At 43.8% G+C, this 17,349-nt stretch overlaps 1 protein-coding gene across 4 annotated transcripts in view; it reads left to right on the top strand.

Annotated features, from left to right (window-relative positions):
• PXDN (peroxidasin) overlaps positions 1–17,349 on the top strand; it is a 202,716-nt gene that overhangs the window by 167,249 nt on the left and 18,118 nt on the right. For all 4 annotated transcript variants that reach the window (XR_015061649.1, XM_085895156.1, XM_085895157.1 and 1 more), the window contains exon 19: positions 7,429–7,637. Coding sequence is in view for 3 of the 4 variants with exons in the window: in XM_085895156.1 (XP_085751282.1) it covers positions 7,429–7,637 (209 nt within the window). In the remaining variant the exon portion in view is untranslated. Of the gene's footprint in view, positions 1–7,428; positions 7,638–17,349 lie in introns of those variants that run through there.

Here is a 17,349-nt window from a genome sequence, read left to right as displayed (position 1 = left end):
CAAACCTTTTGAAAAAGAAACCTCTTTGAAGTTCATCTTTGTTCATAATGTCATCCAGGCCTGACTTGTATCTCTGTTTGCTTGTTCTTTTCTGCTTTATTGCAAGTTCAGCCTCACATATTGTACTCGGCCCAAACTTGTGATTCATTGATTGCTGACGTTTGGGAAATGAACCACAGTTTAGCGAAAGAGCATGTAATCTCGATGTATGGATGTTATCCCCCAAGAGTAATACTTTTCTTACATCAAATAACTATATCGACACATAAACTGGATGCATTCCTGTTAATTAAACTGAATTTGGCTTTCAGCTCGACTGTAACCAAAAGGTAAATCTGAACTGCTATCTATCAGCATCACAAAGTTGTAAGTTCCTCTCTTCCCATGTCTTCACCACTTCAAGCTTGAAATGTTGAATCAATTGATGACATCATCTCGATTTGTGCAGAAGAAAAACAAATAGTCACGACGTCCTACTCAGAGGTCACAATCTTCGGCTCTGGGCACTATATCAAGAAGCTCAGTTGACTCGTTAGGAGAGACTGTCCTATCGCCAATGTGACGAAAGTCCTCCTTGAGCATGACAACGCCCAAACTCGCACAAGCTTGAGGACTCTCACAAAGCCTGATTGAGTTGTATTCCCATCTTTCCCTCCAGGAAAAACCTGGGACCTTAACCTTTCCATTATTGTGGTCCTTCACAGTCACCTTCAGAGACCATTTTGAAGAAGAAACTGCTGATTCAGACGAAACTTTGTGGACAGGTTCGGTGTGTGACAAGGACAAATTGTTCAGATTTTTGTGAAGATCCGGATTTGGATCAGGCTACTATAAGTTTTTTAAAGTGATTCTTCACCAATGAGAGATAGGGCCAAAAACAATATATAACATGATATCTCAAAAAGTTATTGACGGATTCAAACGAAACTTGATGGACAGGTTGAGAATGTGACGAGGACAAATTGGTTGTTGGTGAAGATCAGGATACAGATCCGGATAGGAGAAATTTTTAATTCCTAAGTGATTCTTCACCATTGAGAGATAGGGCCCAAAACGATATATAGCACAATATTTGAAAATGATGTGGATGAATCCGGCCTATTGGTGGGCTGCAAAACGTAAAATGTTCAACCTGGCAGAGGTATGCGCTCCACCGAGTGCTGTTCTCTCTGATATAATGTATTTGTGTATCTCATCGGGTGCCTCCACTTGTACTTTTATGCTGTGTTTGTGTGTCCCTATCTCTGCTGCATGCTTTTGTGGGCCACTTTCAACCTTTCGGACCTGTGGCTTTGTTTCTTCACCTTCCATTTTTCCTGTTAGTTCATTCCCCTGATTGTTGCCCTGCTACCCCACTGTTCAGTGCCCCACCTTTTCCCCTCTCTCACTTTGCTCTTAAACCAGACTCTATTTCGTGAAAACCAACAAAAAAAAACAAGTGATCTGTATGCAGGAGTCACAAATTGCAATTCCATTCTCTGTGTGGGAGAAAAGTAAATCAGTGATACAATGCACTGGTAGTTTTTGTACGTGACCCCTTTCCTTTACTCACGGCATCACAACCTTGTTTATAAGTTACCAGACAGTTTAACAATGTTTGATGGAGGAATGTCATTCCTGATCTACTCTGGATATGGCTGTTACTCCTTAAAATTCGACCAATTTTCTTGTTCACTCAATGATCTCCTCCGTTTCTGTGCAAAAGTCTCAATGATGCTCATATTTAAACTTTTTGCTGGCAAAGCCATTATTGTGAATGTCTCCGATCGCTCCACTGTCAATATATCATTTTGATTTTTGTTTGCAATTTCTATCTTGCTGGAAAATTACCGATAAGTTGTGTTCATGAGGGACACTACAGCCTTTTGGATCAGAGTGGGCCTGTATTTATCAGTAGTCAGGGTGCCAACAACTTTGAAAAGACTATCACTATTGACTGGGATGTAACTTCAAATCGGCACTGTCTACCAAGCTTCATGGTAGATGTTGTACAATGACTGGCATTCCCTTTCACCGGTGAACAAGCTGTCATTGATTGTTTTCAATTATTTTGGATACAAAATTTTGGCTCGTGGAAGAATGAGGTAGCGAAGGATAAAAGAGCCACACATTGACAGTGGGGCATCATGTTTACACAACAGTAATAGGGGTGGGTTAAGGAATGGCTATAGGGGGTTGAAAAAAAATGTGTAAATAGAGATAGAAGATGACATGAGATGGTGGTGTACCTGACTTGAAATGTTGAGGGAAGAGTGCGATTGAACTGACTCAGAAAGGAGGTTCCACAAATAGGAGAAATGAGGAACAAAGGAGTGGTGGTGAGCATAAAGCTTAGATTTAGGAAGATTAACAAGGAGGGGATTATCAGAAGAATGTGTAAATCTTAAAGGGGTAAAAGACTGAAAATGTAGATGGAACAAGACCAGAAGGAGAGGCATTGGAAGACAGCACCTACCAGCCTCAACCTGTCAATGAGAGCAGAACAATGCAACGTTGTATAAATCTGTAAAAAGCAGTCTCCAGCTTTGTTAATTGTACTTTTGGTGGTCTATTTCCCCTTTCAACCTTTTTATTTGGTTAGCTTTGCAGTGGTTTTGGAACAGCTACACATCTATAGACACCACGTCGGGATAAAGTGTATTTCACTGTTCTCAAGGTAATATTCACACCTGTACCATATTTAAAACCGTCGTTGGCAAGAGCTCGACTCAAATAATTTTTGTTGTTACTTATCCTGGCCATAGGCCAGGCTCTGCTACAGACCATTGATCCATAGTGTGTGATGGTGCACCGAAGACCCACCTGGGAGGTTGGATTTTGCCAATCTAGTTAGGGCAGGAATTTGCAATTTGGCCAGGATGCTGGCGACAATCACTTTCTCTTCACAAAATACATTGTGGGGTCTTGATAATGTTCATGAGCAATCACTGCTGGCTTCCGAGCCCCCGGCTCAATGTTACATCTAACAAAGGATGCACTTGGCGATGCAACGCCCGGTCTGTGAAGCACCGGTCCTGCAATTTATAGTCAGGCCAAGAATCGACCCCGGATGAGACAGCTCAAAGGCAAGTGCGCTACCTCTGCAAACACTTGACCACTATGTAAAATCTAAAGAACAACCTGTAATACCTGACATCATCTTTGGAGCATTCTTTTATTTGTACTTTGACCACTACTGCTATCATCAGTGCCAATTGCATGCCTTATATACAGATAACACTGAACAACAAATTTCAAAAAATTTTTTTTACTGGAGATGTGTAAAGTGATTAAGACTAATTTGGGTACGCTGATTTCAAAAATCATAACCGTTTTGCTGTATCACGTCAGGATTTTCAGGAACAGAAATATTCCCATTGCCTAGAAGTCAGGATTTCAATGAAATTTACATATGTCCTTAACATGTCTATTTCGTACAATTGTTGTTAACTTGTGTTGTATTTCTTTCTTTCAGATAAAGATGAGTAGGCGTTCCTGTACCAATCATCCTGACAACTTCTGTTATGTCTGTGGTCGGTATACCAAAAAAGATCAACAGCGAAGTATATCTACAGCAGTGAAAATGAAGGCCGCCTACTTTCACTACTTCGGGTGTAAGGTGGGGGACCAAGAACAGAGCTGGGCACCACACATCTGCTGCACAAGCTGTCACACAACCATGACTCAGTGGTTGGTGGGCAAGCGCGCGAGCATGCCATTTGCGGTGCCCATGATATGGCGTGAGCCGCAGAATCATCATGATGATTGTTATTTCTGCTGCACAAGCATCGCCGGCTTCAACAAGAAGAATAAAGGTCACATCAAGTACGCTGACTGCGTCTCTGCTCGTAAACCTGTGCCTCATGATGACGAGAACCCCATTCCAACACCTCCAGCTGATCAGAACATAGCTGTAAGCAGTGGTGAAGAGGATGGTGATGATGAACCTTTGAACCCGACACTCAAGAATCACACCTTCTGAACCAGGGAGACTTAAATGATCTTGTAAGAGATCTCTCGCTGTCAAAGGCGAAGGCAGAGCTGCTTGGATCAAGGTTGCAGCAGTGGAATCTACTTGAACCTAACACCAAGATATCCTTGTTCAGAGCACGTCACAGAGACATGGCTGAGTTCTTTGAGATGGAAGACACGATGACATTCTGCAGTGACATCAACGGTCTGTTGAAAGAACTTGGGTGTGATCACGATCCTGCAGACTGGCGCCTCTTCATCGACTCGGGGAAGAACAGCTTGAAGGCTGTTTTGCTCCACAATGGCAACGAGAAACCATCAGTCCCACTGGCTCACGCGTTCGGCATGACAGAGACCTATGAGACTATGCGGCAGCTGCTTGATTCCATCAAGTACAATGACTTCAACTGGCACATCTGCGGAGACTTGAAAGTGGTGGCGCTGTTGTTAGGGCTGCAGTCAGGCTACACGAAATACATGTGCTTCCTTTGTCTCTGGGATAGCAGAGACGACAAGAATCACTGGACGAAGAAAAGATTGGGAAGAGCGAAAAGAGCATGTACCTGGTCGACACAACGTGAAGCATGTCGCCCTTGTCGACCTAGCCAAGGTTTTCCTTCCACCACTCCACATAAAGCTCGGCTTGATGAAAAGTTTTGTACGGGCAATGGATCTGAATGGGCGTGGGTTTTTATACCTCAAGGAAAAGTTTGGCAACACCTTGTCGGAGGCCAAGATCAAGGCTGGTGTCTTTGTTGGACCGCAAATCCGACAGATTATGAAGGACGAAACTTTTCCGACAACTCTAAATCCCAAAGAGCTGGCAGCGTGGAGGAGCTTCAAAGCTGTGACGGACAACTTCTTGGGGAACGAGCGCGCGGACAACTATGAAGAAATAGTGCAGCAGCTGCTGGAGTCCTTCAGGAAACTTGGCTCCAGGATGTCCCTGAAAATCCATTTCCTACACCAGCACCTGAACTTCTTCCCTGACAACTTGGGAGCAGTCTCGGACGAGCACGGCGAGCGATTCCACCAAGAGATTTCACTCATGGAGACGCGTTACCAAGGGCGGCACAACCCCAACATGATGGGCGATTTCTGCTGGTTCCTGCATCGTGAAACTGACACAGAGCAGCACAAACGCAAAGCCAAATGCCTAAAGCATTTTTAATTACATTCTAGTGGAGTTTTTCTGTAATTTCTATAATTTTGAAGCATTCATGATGAAATAAATGAATAAATGAATTTTTGTAAATTTCATTGAAATCCTGACTTCTAGGCAATGGGAATATTTCTGTTACTGAAAATCCTGACGTGATACAGCAAAACGGTTATGATTTTTGAAATCAGCGTACCCAAATTAGTCTAAATCACTTTACACATCTCCAGTAAAAAATTTTTGTTGTTCAGTGTAATTGAACATGGCTTTGACAGAAACATGGAGTCTTGATTTAATTTTTCACATGAAGTATCACCATCCAAAACTTTGATTTCTACATGTTTGTCAGGCAACACTTCAGTCCCGGGAGTCTTCGCTGCATTTGCATTAATCCTAGTGCGATATAGCTTGACTGTCTCTACTTTTTGTCAGCTTTGGTCTCTACTTCCACGAGTCCGATTGCACATTCCGCACTTACATTTACACTCACGGAAGTGTTCATTGCACAGGAGCACGATGCACGCATGAACGGAAATGTATAAACCGGTCATTCGAGTACAAATGCAATCCCTTTGAAGGTAAATTCCACCTAACACTACGGCTTTTCTCTCATGTTTGAACGGCGTCATTTTGAAGTTTGCTTGAGAGGGACAGTAGTTTTCAGTGGACATTACATCTTGAGAGGAGTTAGGGTTATACTGTAATTTTGTTTTGAACTCCTTTAGAAATGTCAATGAAAACGAGTGCAGTATAAAATGTTTTGGAAACAAAGATGTGAAAATGTTTTTAAAAGGGTTTTTGAATTTTGAGAAAAAGTTGAGTTTCCTGGAATGGCGACATGGAAATTGAAGGCTAACATCTGTGGATGTGCTGGCAGGATGGCCGAGAGGTGCACACACTCACCTTTGAGCTGTCTAGCCTGAGTTTAAATTTTGGCGAAGCTATAAACTGTCTTCTTAATGTTTCACAGGTAGGGTAATACTAATACATCAACATGTGTGCCGTCCTTCGGATGGACGCGAAACTGGGTGTCATGTCTGCCGGTATTGGTTAGTACATTAAAGATTCCACAGCATCCTTCACGAAGAGTAGGCGGGTTATGAATAGCACCATGGACAAACCCAAATTCCTCCCCAAACCACCAGGAGGGCACTGCATCAGCAGCACAGCTATACTCCCAGCAAATGGTACTTGCAGCCATGCGCTCTACACAAAAGAAGACAATCTGTGGATTAAATGATGCCTGAAATGCAGGCGACAGGTTTGTAGCATTTGTTTGTTTGTCAGTGAAGTCTTTCTTCAGCCTAAATTAAACAGGTAATTGTGTTACTTTGCATTACGTTTCCTCAAACTACTACAAACCCTCCTCTGGACACTTTTACCAAAATCTTACAGTTACTTCCACGTTCCACCATCTGTACTTGCAGCGTTTTACTGCCTCGATTGTTGTCTTGCTCCTCCTGCCCCATCACCTCTCTGCCTAAGCCCTGTCCTTTCAGGTGACACATGCTCTTCCAGAAACCTTTTCTTTGTTATCCTTCACAAGCACACTCAACGGTCAGCTCCACACATTAACCCCCCTTTTCTCTTGCCTGAAGAATTCCTGAGACTGTTGTCATGATGTTATCCCTCCAGGTATTTAAGTCTGATGCCCACTATCACTTAACAGTCTCTCCTATCGTGCCCTCTGATCTTTTACTGGGACCCTGTTCCCACTCTTTAACCACAATTCCTACTTTTGTGCTTTCATGTCTGTTGACCCTCCCCTCCCCTGTTGTTATAATATTCAATAACTCAACACACTTTCATATAAAACTCACCTTTCACAAGCCACTTTGAAAGAAAAAAGTGTCTGCAGTTACCTTTTATTTGTATTTAAGGTAAGGTGGTGTGCATTTTTAAGACCATGGTATTATCTGCTTAAGGTCAGAATGAAAACTTGAGGTTGGTGGTTCGAACTTCGACCGAGTCATACGAAACATTTTAAAAATGTTACGTGCAGCTTCCTTGATTGATGCTATGCGTTTAGAAAGGATAGAGCACAGACAAACAACCATAGGTTGGCAGCACGAGTGCAGGCTTTGATGGCCCCAATGGTCTCCTCCTGTGTTGAAGTTCCTTGAAAGGGAACACATATTATTAAATTATAATTTGTGGAGAATAATTTGCCTATTTGTATGTTGTAATCCTGGCCACTTGTGCTCATCCTTGATTCCCCTTCAATACGCTTTATCATTCCAGTGTATTTGCCACGATATGCACTTGATGTCCACAACTGGATCATAAACCTGGTGCTGTGCACCCCCGGCTCACCACAGGTTTTGGTACGAGAACCCGGGCATATTCACACCTGCACAGCTCACGGAGATCCGCCAGTCCTCGCTTGCACGTGTGCTCTGCGACAATGGAGATGACCTTGATCGAGTGCAGCCCGACGTATTCGCCTTACCCGAGCCGCCTAATGCACTGGAATCGTGCAGCAATCTGCCCAAGGTTGATCTGCGCCTCTGGCAGGATTGCTGTGATGGTGGGTGCTGTGGGATGCATCAGTGTACTTTGTTGTACTGTGAGGTATTGTTTTACAGTTTGAGAGTAAATGTCCACTTGTGACTTTCAAAATATACACCTTTTATGCCTCCGCAACCGAAGGCCGGAGGCATTATGTTTTCGGGTTGTCCGTAGCTGCATCCGTCAGTCTGTTCTCTTTTTGTCACCACGATAACTTGTGAACCACTTCAGGGGTTGCAACCAAACATGACGTAGGTATGGACCGTAATACAAACATGACGTAGGTATGGACCGAAAATGCTGTAATATTTTATCCAAGTACTTCGGACTGGCATTCGGCATGATTTCGGGAATGATTAGTTCACAAAAGTGTATCGTTTGTCAACGTAATGCCAAATTTAAAAGTCTGTGTCTGGCAAAGTGAGCAAAACACAAAACACTGCCAAATTTATTACTCAGTCAATCAGATGGTGGCCTTGGTTTAACCGTCAACAGTGACTTGACCTAAGTAAAGGTGTTTCACTAAAAAGCAGTATCTTGCTATATATATATATGTGATCATTAAAAGAGTTAATTTGGCAATCCTGCCTGGTAAATATTACTTCATTTTCGAACTCACAACTTCATTCTCCCACTTTTCCACAGTTTCAAACATCCACGAGTACCTGCTCCACTTCTTCATCGCACAAGTAAAATATCATATCTCCCACCTCATGCAAAATCTATCACATATACCGACCGGTATACATTTATTTATTTCTCTTTTTCTCGCTATGATCTATTTATTTATTTATAACTTTTCTATTCTCTCTCTCTCTCTCTCTCTCTCTCTCTCTCTCTCTCTCTCTCTCTCTCTCTCTCTCTCTCTCTCTCTCTCTCTCTCTCTCTCTCTCTCTCGCTCTCGCTCTCGCTCTCGCTCTCGCTCTCGCTCTCGCTCTCGCTCTCGCTCTCGCTCTCGCTCTCTTATTTCTTTAAGAGATTGCTTTCCAGTTGGGAGCAAAGCCAAAGCTCTACTTGAGGACTGTGCCACTGGAAGTAGTTTTATACACGTCAACAAGACTGCACAAAGTTCAAGCACACCCACAGTAACCACAAAGATGCATTGCAAGTCAACTGGCCCACCATTTACCTTTTATTGGAGCATCATTAGAACCGGTGCAGGTCGAGGCCTTTTTAAGGCTGAAAGGTTGTGAAAAATGCACAAGATAGGTAAGCTACTCGTATTAAAAACAAAATTAATCGCTTTAACTCACTGAGTCTATCCCTTTACATACCATATTTTCCAGTGTATAAACCCGCACCTTTTTTATCGGAAAAAAGGTAAAAGTTGTGGTTGCGATTAATACACAGGTATAGAAAAAATCAGTCTGAAAAACGATCAACACTGAATGTCAATTATATTCTATCTAAATGAACACTTTGGAAGCAGTCTGAACAACTATTAAGCTCAATTCTGCCCTTTAAATGTCGAAAATCGGTTCAGGTTAAGAGTTTGTCCAACGTTTTATTAACCGTGTGGAGAAATTAAATAAATAAATAAAATTTGGAGACACCCACAGTTTATGTGTGTGGGGTATACAGAGCTTCACGGCTCTGAAAACGCCATTAAACACAAAAGAACACCCGGTCTCACATCAAAAAGAAGAATTATTCACAGTAGCCAGAGGTTCACACAATTTTTTTGACTTGGTTCTCGAATGAGTACCAGCAGAAATGGTTTGGTTCTCACGAAAAACAAAATGTCAGCTTCGAGTGCACTCATCTGCTTTCCCAAGCGCCACTCCAACTTCCAAAGCTCATCTCAGCTTGGAATGCATCTCCCTCCTCTGTAAATGCTCTCTCAGACCATCTGCTCAAGACCAGACACTCACAAGCCGCTCTTTTTCCATTCTGGACGCTCCCTAACCTCCTCTTCTTCCTCTTTGCTCACGTGTTCTCCTTAGATCTTTTTTTTTAATCTTATAAGTTATAATATAACTTATTATAATGTGATCATTTCAAACTTAGTTTTGTACATTTAATGTTTGAAATAACAGTCAGGTCAAGTGTGGGATTATCAGGTATGGGAGTATGTACTGGAGCAGTGCATCGCTGCGCCCACTCCTCGCGGGTACTCCAGGGGCCTACGTCCTGCCATCCCCCAAGCAGATGCCTGGCCCATCCCCATCTCCTTGAGATGCTGATCAATCTCCTGCAACCACGAGGTATGTGGTCGGCCGATTGGCCTCCTCCAGTCACGAGGCTCCCTCGCTGAGAGAATATGGTGAGCAGGATCAGCGGCAGGAAAACGAGCCACATGTCCATACAGCCGCAGCTGCCGCTCATGGACTATGCAGGTAACAAATCTCATTTGAGTTAACAAATCGTTTGACACAAAGTCTGACCAGCGATAGCCAAGAATTCTCCGAAGAGACCTGGTACCAAAGGAATTAAGTCTCCATCTCAGATCCCTGGCCAGAGTCCAAGTCTCATATCCTCAGAGCAAGACTGGAGGCACCAAGGACTGAAGTCTCCGACTTTCGTCCTCCTGCACAGATAATGACAGCATCACATCCCATGATCCAGTGAATACATGACTCCCCAAACCCAACCCAGACATCTATTGACCTCTGACTCACAGCCAGCAGAGACATGAATATCACTGCCAAGGTAAGTGAATCTCTCCATGACCTCAACATCGTCACCACAAACAGGTGCAGACAAGGTGTCAAAGCTTGGATCTTCGTTTTGACCCCTGGAAACCCATAATCCCAGTGGCTCCGACTCCTCATTTAGCACCCCGAAGGCCCCCAAAAGGATATCCAGAGTCTCCACAAAGATGACTGCATCATCTGCGAAATCAACGTCAGAGATTTTGACATTCCCAAACGATTCACCGCAGCTTGATCTCTCCAACATGCTCCCCAGAATCCAGTCCATACAAGGGCTGAAAAGTGTGTGGGCAAGTACACACCCCTGATGAACTCCACTAACAACTGGAAATAAGTCAGAGATGGTATCAACATATCTGACAGCACTCTCAGTACCAGAGTATAGTTCAGACATCAGATCGATCAGTTTTGGTGGGACCCCATGAAGACCAAGAATCCTCCAGAGGGAATCCCGATTCACTGAATCAAACGCTTTGCGAGATCAACATAGGCTGCAAGCAGCCCCTGCCGAAACTCTCACTTGCGTTCAGTGAGGACCTGAAGAGCAAGGATACGGTCAATCTTTGACCTCTGTGGTGTTAAGCCTGACTGCTTTGGATGCTGGTGCTCAAGCAGATGGTGTTGAACCCGATCAAGAATTATCCAAGCAAAGACCTTGCCCAGCCTTGAGAGCAGCGTCACCCCTCTGTAGTTGCTGCAGTCCTGGCGATCACCCTTCCATTTCCAGGGAGGGACAACAAGGCCCCTCTTCCAGTCAGTTGGGATGAAGCCTGTGTTCCAGACAGAGCAAAGAACTCTATGCAATGACATGAGTGCAGCATTTCCACCAGCCTTGAGAAGTTCAACATTGATGCCATAGATCCCAGGAGTTTGACCGCATTTCAACCGGTTCACCGCAGCCTATGTTTCCACAAACAAAGGTGGATCACGGTTGATTGAAGGGACAGCAATCAGGATAGTAACACTACTGACATCTAACTCAACAGATGGTGGATAAACATGGTACAGCCACTCAAGGTAACCGGCCCAGCGGGCCTTCACTTCAGACTTCTCTGTCAAGAGCCTACCACCCTCCGCTCTAATTCCAGTACACCGAGGGACGAGCTTGGATGAACTCAATGCGCAAATTCCCCTGTAAGCAGGATGAGAATCACTTGACTGCAGGTGATGCTCTCCCCCCTCACAGATTCCTCGCACATAGGCCTCCTTGTCACCCCTCATCGCACGTACAGTTTTACACCTCAATTTCCTCAACAGCTTGGCTCTGCCATTAAGCCTGGCCCTGCAATTCTTGTCACTGGTATCCCGTGTCCTTTGAGAGACAAAATTCTTCTTCGCCGGGTTTGTACACCAGAAAATATGGTAATTACTTCTTATTCAAAAGTTATTTGTCTTTTTTTAACTACAACCAGATTTTTGCAAAAAAATTTCAGCTTTTTCATTTATTCACAAAAGTGCATATAGTGTTTCAAAATAATATTGATACACAATGCATATCTATGTACCTGTATGTTTATGATTGACACTCCAATGGCCCCAGCCCATTCTAGTTACCCAGTTCGAGTTCTGGTTACCCAGGTCATGTCAAAACGACTGCAACCACCAGCTAAGTCCACAGTCCTGAGCAAGTTCCTGGACCGGTTTCACATTACAATACTCGTTGGGACCATGTCTCATGGCCTTCCAAATCTGGCTGAATAACCATAGGCATCGTGAGCGCAGCCTGGGCCGGATCAGCCGAGTGGTGAAACAACACCGAAATCACCAAATGAGATCACCACAACGAGCAGAATCCAACCCAGATACCAGTATATTTTGTTGATAAGTCATTGGCATGGGAGAAGGATTACATGAAGCAATAACAGTCACCATGTAATAAAAAATGCAAATTAATCAGTCAATAAACCCGTTTAACCCTTACCTCCCTCGAACAAACCAAACGTCACAGATTTCTTTAAGATTCTTATCTTAGAATACCAGTGCAGTCGAGTTCAATCACTCGACAAGAATATGAGTGTAGTGGATTGTAGAAAAATCGTGCAAATTATGATACAAGCATCAAATTTGGCATTTCTGTTCTACAGGGCTTTCTGATCAAATCTGCCCGATTGGCCATTTGAAAATCCAAATTTTGAAAAATTAAAAAAAAAAAAAAAAAAAAAAAATTTGAAGTCACAGCTAAGCTGGCTGAAATTCTTGAAGTGCAAGTGAACATCCCAGACAGAGAACCAAGGGGAGATCCAGTCATCATTGATGGCTCAGCACTTATCAATGCCCTACCTCCATGCACTTCAAAGATATTTGATGACTATGCTAAAGAAGACATCATCCCAAAGGTGGAATCCTTTGGTGCTATGTACGAGAGGGTGAACGTAGTGTTTGATGTGTACAAGAAGTCAAGTCTGAAGTCCGAGGCAAGGTCGAAAAGGGGGAAAGGAATCAGAAGAAGAGTGACAGGAACCAGTAAGACCTCAAGTAACTGGAAAAGCTTTCGTCGGGATGACAGCAACAAGACTGAGTTGTTTCACTTCCTTGCGGAAAAGATGTGTGAAGCACAGACGACAAGCACAGTCATTGTCACAAAAGGAGAAGATGCCATTAGCAACACAAGGAAGTCACTGGATGCTGTGTCTCCACGTTGTCATGAAGAAGCTGACACTCGAATATTTGTACACGCCAGGGATGCAACGACGGATGGTATCAAGTCCATTATCATTAAGGCTAATGACATGGACGTACTGGTCATAGCAATAGCTGTACTGCCATCCTTGCAGGAACTAGGTCTTGAGAACATGTGGATTGTCTTTGGCCAAGGAGCCAAGGCACGATGGATTCCAGTCCATGAGGTAGTTTCTGCAATAAGGCCTGAGAAAGCTGGAGGGATCCCATACTTCCATGCGTTCACTGGATGTGACGTCGTGTCTGCCTTCCATGGTAAAGGGAAGAAAACTGCATGGCAGACTTGGAACCTCTTTGATGATGTTTCTGAAACATTCACCAATCTCAGCCAGCATCCAACATTGATTCGTGATCTTGACTTTTTTGAAGTTTTTTTTTTTTTTCAAATTTTTCAAAATTTGGATTTTCAAATGGCCAATCAGGCAGATTTGATTAGAATCCCCTGGAGAACAAATGTGCCAAATTTGAAGCTTGTATCATCATTTGCACGATTCCTCTCAAAAATTGCTGTTATCTGCCCCACTATACAGTACAGGGAATACACAAACAACGATGCCAAGAGGTCACTTTCAAACCTGGAGGAAAGCTGTTCAGGAGTCCTGGAGCAGAATTCGACATATCTGTCACTCTCACTCGTAAAGGTCTCTCTCTCTCTCTCTGATTGCAGCTGTAAATGTTTCTTTCCGAGTGCAACGGGTGACAAACTGTCTTCTCTCTGAGTGTAGTGGCAAACTGTCTTTCTCTGAGTGCAGTTGCCAATTGTTAACCGCACGTGAGATAACCAAAAAAAACATCTTGTGCCATTCTGCATGAGCTCCCGTGGTGAAGCCAATTGCCGACTTCCTCAATGGTGTTTATCCCCGACAATCAGCTCCTGTGGTGAGGATAATTGTCGGCTTTTAAGTTCTTGTATGCACTTTTTTAAGGACATTTAAAGAGAGGAAAATAAAATAAAAACACATAGCCAGAGATTCGAATAGGAAAATACAATGGTGGGGTAGAGATAACAAACACCTCACTGTATCTACATACCACATATCAATTGCACAAATAGTACATCACACTTATCGAAGCAAATGCTAAGAAATAACTATCATTCGACTCAACAGTTTTATTAACCCCCAATGATCATTCCCACAACTATATGATTGTTGTTTTGGAGAACAGTAGAAGTTTAATGATTATTTGACAGGTTAGTGCAGAAGCTGTTGATTGTCTAACCTGGGTTCAATTCCCGACCTGACTACAAATTGTTGGATTTGTGTTTCACAGGCATGGCGTTGCATTGCATCACAAAGTACGTTGTCCCTTGGTGGGATGTTAAGTTGGGTGTCCTGTCTGCTGACAATAGTTAGTAGATGTTAATGATGTGTCATTCATAAAAAGTAGGTGAGTTATGGCTGGCACCATGCATGGGCAAGTTCAAAATTATTGGCCAAACTGGCTCCAGTTGAACGTCAGGCATATTCAGCCGGTTTGTGAAAGACTTTTGCCAAAACCTCCCTGTGGCCGATCCCACAAGAAAGAAGGTAGAATTTTGTTCATATAAGAATTTAGGTTCACGCAGTACCTAAATAACAAATGCCAGTGGGTTTACAGACTATCAAAGGGTATCGGGGTGGGGGTGGAGGGATAGGTAGACAAAGAGTAATAAGGAAATAACATAAAAATGAATAACACTTCACTTCCGGTTCCGGGTTTGGAGCGTCGAGAGGTCTCCTTCGGGGCTCTCTGCTGACGTTCTCAAAATTAAGTTTCCGGTTGTTATTTGTCCCGTTTTAACTGTTTAATTTTCTCACCTACATGTTACTGTGTGTTCCTAGTTCGGTTTTGTTTCAAAAATCGTGCTATTTTTTTATTTGTCGACGTTCTTACCGGGTGTTTGAGGCCTAGGCCTTGGCCTAGGCTTGAGGCCTACCGGTTCCCCTCATTCGTCATCCTCATGATGTTCGATCGGTTTTTTTGTTTGTTTTTTCTCCACATTACCTTCAATTTCTATCCTCCCCACTTTCCTAACGTCCCCCATTCTCCCAACTAATCTCTCTATTTCTTATCTATAAAATAAAATAAAAACGCTAACCCTCTCCCAATTATGCTTCTTCTTCTTCATCACCACTTCTTCTTCCTCGTATTCATCCTCCTCCTCTTCTTCTTCCTCTATTTTTTCTACAACACTTCCATGACCTAATCTGTTGAAAACTCTCAAACATTAATAATAATAACAAAAACGATCTTATAATGCTTCATCTTCCTCTCTCACACATGTGGTACTCTTTACTATATCATAATGCACTACTCTTCTGCTATTTTAACAGACTGCTCTCATTTCGACCTCTCCTTCATTCCTTGCCTAAAAAAAATCCAACTGTTACAGCGTTTCTTCTCTCCATTCTCTGAATTCGCCTTTATTGCATCCATCAAGAATTGTGTTAAATCGTATCTCTGACCTAAAACTTTTTTAAAACTCAGTTTGCTATGAATGTTCGCCTTCCATCAACCATTCTTTTTTTCCAACTTCAGTGCCAACTCACCCCTCTCACCCCTCACTCTTACTCTCAAAGCAACCATCCCACTCTTCTCCCTCCAAGCCTCCCTCTCACCTCTCTCAAAAATTCCTCCCTCACCTTTCTCCCACCTTTCATCCCCCTCACTCATCCTTCTCAAAGTTTCCCCCCTCTCATCCACCAAGCTGCCTCCCTCCACTGCCCTCTCACCTCCATCTCTTCACTCCACCTCCTCAAATCCTCAACTGCCTTCTTCCCCGTCTCTTGTCCCCCCTCTCCCCCAGCAACACAGAGCCTTTTCTCCTCCTCATTCGGCCCCTCCCCTAGCTATTCTGCAATCCTCCAACACTCTTTCAACAACCCTCCTTACCTCCCCCCTCTTCCCTTGTCCTACCCTCCCCTCCCCTCCACCCCCTGCACCCAAAGCCTCCTCCCCTACCTGTTCATTAAATGTGTGGACCTCAAATATCCAGGGCCTTCGCTCAAACCTTTCAGATCTTTTCATACAGGCTGCCACTGTCAAACCAGACATAATCTGCCCAACAGGAACTTTCCTCTCCCAAGATGTGTCTGACTCCCAAGTATCTCTCCCTGGTTACTCCCTCCTCTGGTATGACAGACCTGAGCCTCATCCTGGTGGAGGTGTTTCTCTCTTCATCAAAAACTCTATTCCTCATTGTCCATGCACTGCCATCATTCCCCCACATCCCCAGGAATACCTCTGGCTACGGCTTCCCCTCAACTCCCACCTCATGTTTATATGTGTACTGAACCGTCCACCAAACAGTGATGACTCCATCTACACCTCACCATCCGAAAACATGGACCAACTTCTATCTTCTCATCCAAATTCTCTCTTCCTCATATGTGGCGACTTCAATTGTCATCATGCTAGTTGGCTTGGTGTGGCTACCTCTCTCACCTGTCATGGCACTTCAACAAAAGCTTTCTGCGACTCATTGGGACTGACTCAATCGGTCAACTTCCCTATCCGGATCTCAACCAATCGTACTCCATCTCTTCTGGATCTGATTTTTGACAAATTTCCCTGACAATATCTGCTGCTCTTACTCCGCTCCAATCGGTTCTTCTAACCACGTCTTGTCAAAGTGGACATCTCTCTGACTGTTATCAGAGAACCACCTCACCGCCGTCGAGTCTGGCATTTCACTCAAGCTGACTGGCAGGGTCTCCAAGTAGCCATCAAACTTATAGACTGGTCTCCTATCACTACTTTCTCAAGCATCAACTCATCCTGGGAATTCTTTCAAAGAAACTTGCTCTCACTCATGCACAGATTTATCCCCTCTCATCTTCAGTTGTCCTACCCTTCCTCCCGCCCTTGGTTTACTGAAGCTTGTGGTGAGGCAGTTGTCCTGAAACAACTTGCCTTTGCCCCATGGAAAGCAAACCCAACTGAGGGCAATCTCAGTTCCTTTCACAAAGCTCGGAACAAGTGTGTATCTACCCTCAGGAGAGCCAGAAAACAACATCTTTCTCATCTCAAGTCTGAACTCTCAATCCTCTCTCCCTCCTCAAAATCCTGGTGGCGTTTAATCAAATCTGTTTCTGGTGTATGTTCCCCCTCCATCCCCTCCCTGACGTCAAATGGCCACACTGCTGATACCGCACGTGAAAAAGCTGAATGTCTAAACTCGGTGTTTGCTGCTAAATCTTGTGTCCTAAACCCATCACTTTCTCAACCCACCTTACCCAGTCGCACCCAACTGTCCCTGGACTCTGTGTCCTTTTCTCCTGACAAGGTGGAGAGCTTGCTTTCAAACCTCGACTCAGATTCTGCAACCGGTCCAGACGGCATCAGCCCACGTGTCCTCAAAGCCTGCTCTTCTGATCTTGCTCACCCTCTCTCTGTTCTATTCACCCTCTCATTTGCTCA

This window comes from Eptatretus burgeri, chromosome 9, assembly GCF_056783735.1.
Source record: "Eptatretus burgeri isolate ZD-2024b chromosome 9, Ebu_testis_v1, whole genome shotgun sequence".
Taxonomy (NCBI): domain Eukaryota; kingdom Metazoa; phylum Chordata; class Myxini; order Myxiniformes; family Myxinidae; genus Eptatretus; species Eptatretus burgeri.
Note: the sequence above shows the minus strand (reverse complement) of the source record. Positions and strands in the feature narration are given on the sequence as shown.